Here is a 10,318-nt window from a genome sequence, read left to right on the forward strand (position 1 = left end):
CCCAGCTGTGGCATGTGGATGCTCCTCCCCTCAAGCCCCCTGCTTCAGGGATGGGGGTGCCCCCCCCCAATGACCCCACGCACAGAGATGCAGATGCCTCCCATGTTCCCACGCACAGAGATGCGGGTGCCCCCCCATGTTCCCACCCACAGGGCTGTGGGTGCCCATTTCCCCCCGGGGAGGGCAGTGAGCGAGCGGCTGGGTGATGCTTTGCTGCCGGCCGGGGTTAAACCACGGCAGATAACCAATGGTGAACGGGCAGCAGAAGAGCAAAGGAGGGTCACCACGCCAGGTTCTGACGGCATCCCACACGGCTCTCGGGGACACCACGGTGCTGGCGGCATCGCCGGCGATGCCAAACCAGCCGGGCGCCAGCTGAGCTTCAGCATCTCGCTCGATGCGGGAGAGCGGAGTCCTCATGTCCTGGAGGAAGCTTCCGTGACAGAAGCTCTTGACCCAAACTGGAGGTGATGGTGGGCTCTGGCCCGCAGCGTGGTGGGATCCTTCCCCGGCAGCTTGCAGGGGACGGTCCCCGAAGCTGGCCAAGTGCCGCCCCAGGGCTCCATGTCTGCCCAGGAGCAGAGTTGGTCCCCAAGACACCGATCCACACAGGACCTGCTTGCTCTCGTGTGCCAACCCGTACCGGCTGTGGTGAGCCTTGCCACGCTCCAGCGCCAAGGAGCAGGGCCAGGCTGATCTCCCTGGCCCCGTCAACCGGCTGATTTTAAGTCCCTGCCACCCCGGCAGCTGGCAGAGCCCCACTCGCTGCCTGTGCCGTCGGGAGAGGGTGACCATGCCCAGGACCCGCCTGGCCCTGGGGCCATTGCCAGGAGGATGCAGGGTGCCTGCCTGTGCCCCCATGCTGCCCCCGGGCAGCTCCGACACCCCCTGGCACCCCAAGTGGCATTAAACACCCGGGTGAAGGCAACTGCACGTCACAGCAGCTCCCCGGTGCCTGTGGTGGCAGCTCTGGCACCCGCATGCAACCACCTACTCGTGGGTGCGTGGGCCACCCACAAGCCCCATCAGGCGCTGGAACAGCACCTTTACTCCTCGCAGTAATGCATCAGCCCGCACCGCTTGCGTGCTCCTTCCCTAAAGCTTTTGTAATGGTACGAACACCGCTCGGTATCAGAAGATGCCGCGACGCTTTTTGTTTCACCAGCGCCGCCGTGGGCGTCTGATGGCGGTGGCTCCTGGCCATGGCTGCTGCGTGGCCTCAAGCACGCCTGACGCTCCACACCAGTCTCTGCCCCCCCGCAAGCAGGCAAGCTCCCGGGCAGCACTTACTGCACACCCTCCTGCAACCGGCAGCTGCTGAACCCGGGGCGGGGGCAATGCATCCCAGTCACCCACCGCTCGCCCTCCGTCTGTACCCACTCCAGAGTGGGTCCACGGTCACAGGCAGCCAGGCAGGCAGGCGGCTGGGTGCCGGCGGGAGGTGGAGGTGGCAGAACCCACCCCCCCGGCGAGGAGGGACAAGAGGTCCGGCAGCTCCGGTGGCAAGCAGAAATAACAAACTGTACCAGACAAACAGGTTCCCGTGTATTTGTTTGCACTTTTTATTAGTTTCTAGATTAGAAAAGAGTGGAGCTATAAATACATGTGGCCCTTGCTTGCTGCATCACGAGGGCTCATGGGGGGGGGATTCTCACACGTCATCTAAGCCATCACCTGGGGCTCTGCACAGTCAGGAAGGGGTTAACCCTCCCACCATCCTGGGAGGCAGCTACTGGCAAGTGGTATTGCCCCCATTTTACAGATGGGGAAACTGAGGCAAGGAAGCGATGAGCGTCGCCTCAAGCCATACGGCAAGTCAGAGACAGCTGGGGAGCCCCCGGTGCCCCCCCCGGGGCATCTCGCCTCCACAGCACCTCCAAAAACGCCCCTTGCATAGAAACAACGGCCAAGGGAAGAAGTTTGCCCAAGAACAACCTGAAACCCCCCTGGGCCCTGCAGCGGCCCCTGCGCCCACGCTGTAAAAGACTCATTTTTCCTCAAAGGCCCTTCCCGAGGCACACGCCAGGCAAGGATGCGTTTGTTGCCCCCACGCCAGGATCACGCGCAGACGGAGCCGGGGGAAGCTCCTTTCCAAACAGCCCGTGCCGGAGATGCCAATGGAGGAACCGACGGGCACAGTAATTCCCAGAATTAAAGAGAGCCTGGGGAGCTGCGTTGGGGCTGGGGGTGGACCCCTGCCCGGCCCCTCCAGCCTGCTGCCCCCTCCCCATGGCAGCAACACCGGAGCCTGGGCTGCAAAAAGGAAAAGTCTTTTGCCCGCCGTTTCCCAGCTTTGGTGGGAGGAGGGCGACGGCTTGCCAGGAGCTGTGCTGGCCCCGGGGGATGCACCGGACGGAGGAATAAACCTGGGGAGACAGCAGGCGCCGGGGAAAGAAGGATCGATCCCAAAAAACACAGCTCGGTAAACTTGTGATGGGAGTTGTGGGAAACAAACGGGGTCAGCCATCCCGCACAGAGCATGGCAGCGAAGGGCTGTGCCCGGGGAGGGAAGGGCTGCACTGCACCGGCTGAGCTCTCGGCTCTCCTCCAAGCCCAGTGTCTACGTGTCGGATAGGGACAAGGAGAAACAACGACTCTCAGCTTCAGAATTGCCCCTTTCCAACTAGCAGCTAAACTGGGGTCCCTTGGCACAAGACAAGGGGGGGCCGCCTCTGCCACAGCATGGAGGAATCAGACGGGGACCAGGGAGCAGACGGGACGCAGCATCGGGGACAGAAAACCCAGCGAGGGGACAGCCCGGTGCTGGCGGGAGGGCAAGGCAACCCCAGTCTTCTTATCTACCCACTGCAATACGCTTTTAAGAGGTTTCTCAGCACCAAACGAGATGGTGACTCTCAGATGGGGGATGACAAAGCCCTCCCCAACCTGGGGATGTGAATGGTGCTGGCACAAGACCAGAGCACCGGCCCCGCTCGCTCCGGGTCCCAGCCCGACCGCGTGTCCCCGTGAGCGGCCGCTGGCCCCAGCCGGAGCGGGGCGGCTCCTCCAGCGCTGCCAAAAGCCGGCAGCATCCCCGGCCGGCAGCTGCTCCCTGGGCACCCAGGGCTCCACCACAGCAGCCAACAGCCGGGGAAACCACCGGCCCCGACCCGCCACCGGCCCCACAGCAGGTCTAAGTCTCCAGTGACGGTCTCGTTCCTCCTGTCGCCGCTCCAGCTGCAGGGATGTGCCACGGGCAGGACACCAGGCTCTCCCCGCTGCCGCCAGCCCTCCTACTTGTACTTGGACAAGGCTTCCAGCGGCACCGGGAGCTGGGTGCAGGACATGAGGAGCGGGTGCATGGGGAGGAAGGGGTTGAAGGACTCTCCCTCCCGGTAGCAGGAGAGGATCCTCTCCTCCGTGTGCACGCCCTGGTGCACTGTCAGCTCCTTCTTGTGGCTGAAGATCTTGCCGCATTCGGTGCAGGGGTAGACCCGCTCCACCGTGTGGGTGAGGTGGTGGGTCCGGAGGTTGCCCTTGTACTTGAAGCTCTTCCCGCACTCCAGGCAGGTGAAGGGACGCTCGCCCGTGTGGATGCGCTTGTGCTTCATCAGCGTGGTCTTCAGGTTGAAGGTCTTGCCGCACTCAGGGCAGACGAAGGGGCGCTCGCCGGTGTGGATGCGCTGGTGGGTGATGAGGGTGCCCTTGCGGTTGAAGCTCTTGCCACACTCGGTGCAGGTGAAGGGCTTCTCGCCGGTGTGGATGCGCTGGTGCTTGATCAGCTCGCCGTTGTGGCTGAAGCACTTGCCACAGTCGGCGCAGGCGAAGGGGCGCTCACCGGTGTGGATGCGCTGGTGCCGCGTCAGGTCGCCATTGCGGCTGAAGCTCTTGCCACACTCGGAGCAGCCGAAGGGCCGGTCACCGATGTGGATCTTCTGATGGAGGATGAAGGTCTTCTTGGCGCAGAAGCCCTTGCCACACTCGGCACAGATGAAGGGGCGCTCGCCGCGGTGGATCTTCTGGTGGGTGATGAAGTTGGCCTTGCGGTTGAAGCTCTTGCCGCACTCAGTGCAGGAGAAGGGTTTCTCGCCGGTGTGGATGCGCTGGTGCAGGATGAAGGTCTGCTTGGAGCAGAAGCTCTTGCCGCAGACAGTGCACTCGAACGGCTTCTCGCCAGTGTGGATGCGCTGGTGCCGCATCAGGTCACCCTTCTGGCTGAAGCTCTTGCCGCAGACGGTGCAGGCAAAGGGCTTCTCCCCCGTGTGCACCCGCAGGTGGGTGATGAGGTTCCCCCGGTGCTGGAAGCTCTTCCCACACTCGCTGCAGGCGAAAGGACGCTTGGCAGCATGGCTGCGGGGACGCCGCGCCGGCTCAGCACTGGGGGCCGCGGCGCTGCCCACTCCGCAGGCAGAGGGGGGTTTCTGCCCAGCTCCGCTCACCGGTACCACTGGAGCCATCCCCTTCTCCAGGCAGAGCCCCTGAGGCTCGGAGGTGGCCCGTGGCCCCCCGGGCACCGCCGGGCTGCGCCGGAGCTCGGCCACGGCACCCTGCGCCTGCCGCACCGTCCACTGGCTGACGCAGGGCCTGAGGGAGCCCCCCGAGACAGCCCCCAGGCTCTTTGCCAGCTCAGCCGCCTCCGGTTTCGCCTCCTCCGGCTCCTCCTTGGGACGCCACTCACCATCGCTGCCTGCCAAGAGAGGGGAGCCCCACCATTACCCGCCATGGCTTCAGAGCCCTCCCGGCAGAGCCCCGCAGCCGCATTCACCCCCCCGGAGCCCCGCTCCCCAATCAGGATGTCTCCGGCACGCGTTCGCCCACGCTGGGTTCGCGCAGAGCTGCACCCATCAACGCGGGCCTGGCACCGAGGCCGCTGTGCGCCTCTGACCCGCTCTCCCGCCACCGGGGCACCGGCACCTCACCCCGGCACCGCGAGGGCAGGGGATGGCAAGCTGCCGCCCCCAGCACCACCGGCTGCCCCAGCTCACGCTGCACGGAGCGAGCAGGGACAGCATCGCTACCAGGGACCCTGGGGAGGTGCTCGGACCTCTTGTGCAACACGTGCAAATCGTGCAACCATTTCTGGCTGCCGAGGCTGCCTGGACAAGCAGAAGAGCAGTGCAATGCTCTGCCAGCGCCCGCATGACGAGCGGCTCACCCTGATGGCTGGCAGCGGCACTGGGGGTTCCTCCCCGTGGGATGCCGGGTTTGGGACGTGGCTGGGAGAGGAACGGGGGGCTGCGAGGGCCGCAACAGCGGCGTCAGATGCAGCCCCAGCCCCGGGGACAGTCACTCCCCTGACCACCGAAAGCCAGCAGCAAGGTTGCTCTGAGCTCGCTGGGCGGCCCAGGAATTGCTCCCGTGGCTGGGAGGCTACGGTGGGACCCACGAGGCACCAGTGGGACCCGCAAGGCACCGGTGGGACCCGTGCAGCCACCTCCGCCTGCCCATCACCTCCCCACAGCCGGTTCACGGCTGAGTTACAGCCAGGACTGGCAGGGAGAACACGGACACTGCAAACCACGTGTGAGTTGGGGTTGTGGTGTGGACACACCGAACCCTGAGAAACACCAAAGTGCCAAATAAAACTGCAGACATAAAGGGGAAAAATCCATCCTGCAGCCCCAACCGGCATCACCCACGATCGCCAGCTTCGCCCTTCAGCCCATGGCTTTCACAACAGCCCTGCTCAGCACCGCGCCTGCCTCGGTGCATCGCCCAGCAGCAGCTCAGCGCCTTCGGTGATAAACACCAAAGTTTCCCTCAAGGGTTCGTTCCCCCTGGAGGAAAGGAGCTTCCTTCTCCTCCCCTCACCCAAAGCGTATGATGGGAACGGGGGCCTTCATGCTGTGTCCCAGTGAGCCAGTGCACTCGCCCCCACGCCACCCCCGTCCCACCGGACCCCCTGGAGCCGCCCCGGTGCTCACCTGCCCCGTCGGGGTGGCTGGGAGCTCCCGGGTCACCCAGACCTCGGGGGCACCCGAGGTACAACTCGTCCTCGGGCTCCACCTTCACGATGATCTCCGGCTTGGCATCGCCTGCAGGCAGAGACCGCGGTGCTACGGTGGGAGCAGGCAGGGCCAGAGGAGCCGCAGATGGGCTTTCAACCCCAGCTGGCAGCACCGCCGGCAGGGAGGGCAGGGCTGAGCTCTCGTGGGACTCCTGCGGAGTCTCACTGTCCCCAGGGTGGCACGGGACAGTGTCACCACCCCGAGGGTGGCACGGGACAGCCGTCTCCGACAGCCCCGACAGGCAGCATTTACAGGCAGGCAGAGCGGGCAGCACCACTGCCATGGCACTGAGGGATGACAAGCCGGGTGCCCTCTGCCAAGCTCGTCTCCCACCCTGGCACCCACCTCTCCCGCTCGGGGTCCCCGCAGCCCCAGCAGCCTGCAAAGCATCTGGACACCCCGGTTGTACCCCCCCCGCCCCGAGTCCCTCCCGGCCCCCCAGGACCCCCAGCCCCACTCACAGGCAGCGGGGTGGTGGGGCACGTCCCCCACCTGGGAGCCGGGGCAGTAACCGCCGTACGCTGCCTCCTCCTCGGGCTCGCTTTTAACGACGACCTCCGCTTTGATGTCTGTGGGAGGAAAGGCACAGCCCGTGCATCCAGCTCCGGGACGGACCAAGGGCTCCGGGACATCCCCACACTCTGCCTGTGCTGGCACTGGCTCCGGTTCACCGCTCTTTAATCCCAGCTTCCCAGGAGGTCCCTGCAGCCACTGGGCATCTCCCACTGCTGGGACACCCAATCCCCACAGAAACAAGGGGGGGTGCCCCAGCCACAGAACCATGGGAACCCCAAACACCCAGAATTCTTAAATATTTGTTATGCAAGAAAAGGAACCACTTGTTTTCCTCCAGAAGGCAATTCCCTGTTACCAAATGGCGCTGGGCAGGCACTGTCCCAGCAAAGCTCCCCAGTGCAACAGCCTTTCCTGTGTCTCCACATGGATGCCACCTGGAGCATCACCTGGGACATCACCCGGAGCAGCCTGCACAGGACAGGGACTCGATCCCCGGAGGGCTGCGGGTCTCGCCGAGCTCCCAGCGCTCCCCCAGCCACCCTCTCTGCGGTCACTCACCAGTGCTGGGGTAGCTGGGGACACTGGGGATGGTGGCACCCAGGCCCTGGGGACACCCAATGTAGGACTCATCCTCTGGCTCCATTTTCACCACGATCTCACACTTCACGCTGGCCCACTCCTTTCCTGAGGAAGACAAAGCTGCTCTCAGATTCCTGGGCAGCGCAGGCAGCCCGGCATCGCACCGGCAGCCGTGAGCGGTGCTGCCTCGGGCTCCACGCTCCCTCCGCAGCCCTGCACTGGGCATGGGGGCACGAACCCTCTGCCGTGGGTACTACAGGGGGACAAGCCATGGACCCCCAGCCAGCTGCGGGCAGCAACTGCCCATCCCTCCCTGCTGCCCATCGAGGACCCTCACCCAACCAAAACCATCCCGGTGCCTGGCGCCAGGCACAGCATCCCCCACACCAGCACTCTGCTTGGCTCCGTGGGACACAGCAGCTCAGCCCCGGGGGTCCCAGGGCCTGGAGGGGCCGGGGGGGGCTATGAAGTCCCTGCAGTGCCAGGGCAGCCAGGTCCCTGCAGGAGCTTTCGGCAGCCTCACCTGTGCCACAGGTGTCCGGCATCCCCCGGAGCCTCACGTCCTGGGGATCCCCCCCAAACGGCTTCTCCTCTCGCTCCATTGTTGGGGGTCCTGGGGCTCCCTCCAGAAGAACCTGCCCAAGGATGGGAAAGTCTCCTTCCAGCCTCCCCCGGTCCCAGGGAGCACCCGCAGACACACGGGTGCTCCGGAGGACGCTGACCTCCATGCTCCCCGCTCCGGCACACCCAGGCTGTGCTGATTCTCTCCTCACTCCATCCCTTCCCCAGACCCCCATTGCCCTACATCGCCCTGACCCGGGAAGCTGCCGCCAGCAGCGGGGTTGAGGAGGACGTCAGGGTAGCTACACAGTGCAGGGTGGGATGGGACGGGTGCCAGGTCGTCACCCAAATCGCTGCCCCAGCCGCTCCTTCCAGCCCGGCAGCTGTGGGGGCAGCGGCGGCAGCGGTACAAGGTCAGAGCAAAGAAGAATCTCTGAGAAACAGAGATTCAGAGCGAAAACAGTGCAGAAAAGGGCTGCTCATCTGGGGGAGGTGAAGAACCAGAAGGAGGGGAGTCTTGGCAGAACCCGCCAGCAGCACGGGCGCCCAAGGGGAGAGCCGGCAGCCCCCAGGCTTCACCAGGAGGGAAGCAGGGGAGAGGCACCGCGGGGGCTGAGCGGCATGACCGGCGCGGTGCCAGGCCCGCCATGCACGCGCAATGTCCCCGAGGCCTGCCAGGCCCAGACGCCTCAACCCAGACCCCCACCGTGCCGTGGGGCGGCCGGTCCCGCGCACGAGCGCCGGCAGTCAAACAATTCAGTTGCAACGCGCATGGGGCACCCCATGGGCCCCCTCTGCCCACAAAGCACCCCAAGAGCAGTAGCCCATTTCCAAGCTTTCCTACCCCGTCCTTTCCTCCAGCACACCCCAATTAGGTGCTGCCGCCTAATTTATTTGCAACCCCCCGCTGCACCCAGAGGCTGGGGGCAGCTGAGGGAGGGCAGCTCCTTCTTGCCTTCTCCCCTGCTGGCCCCGTGCCCCCTCCAACCCCACTTGCTGGTCTCTCGTCCTGCTTGGTGCCATGTCCCCACGGAGCTGTGGTGCGGCGTGCATCCCTCCTTCCACCTCCCAAACACGGACGGTAGGTGCTGCCAGAGAGGGCACAAGCCCAGGGGCAGTTGCTGCCTGCACCACTCCCCGCCTGCATGAATGCGGTCCTTCAGCCCAGGATCGGTGCTGGTGGCCCGAGCGATTGGGATTAACCCTGGGACAAAGTCAGGAATCGACTTGGCAATGCTCTGCTTGCTCTTTGCGGCAACCGCTGGACCCAGCAGCATTGCTGGGAGGGACAGGCGACATCCCCAGCACCGGCCACTTGTTTCCAGCCCCCTGGGATCTGCAGCCCCCTCTGCCGCTGGCTGCCACGCCAGATGAACGCAAGCATTGTGCCAAAGTCGCCGGCAGCACCGGGAGCTGGTGGGGGCAGGCGGGTGCCACTGCCCCCTCCGAGACCCCAACTCCGGCTCACCTCTCCCCAAACCCCTGCTGCCCGCCCCCATGGAGCCAGGGGCTCTGGGCAGAGGATCGGGCCCTCCGACAGCCTTTGCCCACGTCGTGCTCCCCTGACAGCACCGCACGGACACCCCAGCCGGCAGCAGCTCCTTCCCCATGAGTGGTTCGGGAGGTGGAGGCTGGCTGCCCTCCTCCTCCTCCTGCCTGCTCTAAGGGCACCCTCCTGCTCGGCGGGACGAGCCCGAGGGACCCCTGCAAGAGCCTGGGGCCAGGAGGGCACTCGGATGGGTGCAGAGGGTGCCCGGGGCCGGCAGGACCGGGGTGCTCGGGGGTTGTCGGGGTTTGGTTGTTTCCGAACAAGAGAGGTTTGCTCTCGGGGAGGCTCTCAACTTGGGCTGCCAGCGCTGCCGGCTGGGCATGGGAGCAGGACCAGCCCCATCCCGCTCCCGGGTGCCCCCGGCCAGGGAATTTGGGATGAGCTTCGGCAGGAGCCAGCTGGAGCCTGCGCAGCTTCCACCTTATCTGGAAACCACAAACCCGTAACTCTCCATCCCATCACATCGCTTTTCCTAGGCCCTGGGGAAAACAAACCGCGCCATCCCGGCACCCACGGCACAGCCCCCTTCCCACCCGGCTCCCCCCAGCCAGGCCTGGGAGCCCCGGGGTGCCAAAGAGAGCCAAGGGGGGGTCATCACCGTCCCCCTGCCCGGTCGGGCAGCCCCTGCCCACGACGGCTTCCCGCACCCCTTTACGAAACCACGGGCAGGAGTTCCTGCGGTGCGAGGCTGCAGCAGAGCTGCCGCGGGGCTTGGCTCGGCAAAGGGCCGGTACCACAAAGCTGTTGTCAAAAGTGTTGGCTCGTACCGGGCCCCGGCCCACACCTGACCGAAACAGCTCCTTCAGTAAATAAATACCGCTCCACCAAAACCAGCCCCGGACTTGCAAGCCGCACGATGGCAAGTGTCATTCTGGTTTATTAGGGTTTATTTTCTAGGTCTCACGGCCGATGCTGCAAGAACAAGGTGACCGTCCCTGGCTCTGGGGGTCCCGCACGTGCACCCACCAGCACCCCAGAAGGAAATCGCCCGGGGGGGCTGAGGGGGGGTCCAGTGGGTGCCGGAGCACCGGCTGCTCCGCGCGCCCCTCGGCAGCCCTGGGCCCTGCCGGGGTGCTCTGGGTGACACCCCCCTTCCCACGGGACACCCTCACCCTGCCCCACGGCCCTGCTAGAGGATCCCCCTCCTTTGGGGTGCCGGCACCCC

At 65.4% G+C, this 10,318-nt stretch overlaps 1 protein-coding gene across 1 annotated transcript in view; it reads right to left on the reverse strand.

Moving 5' to 3' along the window:
- LOC104829357 (zinc finger protein 208-like) overlaps positions 1–10,318 on the reverse strand; it is an 81,741-nt gene that overhangs the window by 61,135 nt on the left and 10,288 nt on the right. The window contains exons 4-5 of the mRNA XM_010563547.1: positions 3,238–4,290; positions 301–568 (exon numbers count right to left, since the gene is read on the reverse strand). Of these exons, the coding sequence (XP_010561849.1) occupies positions 301–568; positions 3,238–4,290 (1,321 nt within the window). The remainder of the gene's footprint in view (positions 1–300; positions 569–3,237; positions 4,291–10,318) is intronic.

Source organism: Haliaeetus leucocephalus, unplaced genomic scaffold (genome assembly GCF_000737465.1).
Source record: "Haliaeetus leucocephalus isolate CR32 unplaced genomic scaffold, Haliaeetus_leucocephalus-4.0 Scaffold0, whole genome shotgun sequence".
In the NCBI taxonomy this organism is placed as follows: domain Eukaryota; kingdom Metazoa; phylum Chordata; class Aves; order Accipitriformes; family Accipitridae; genus Haliaeetus; species Haliaeetus leucocephalus.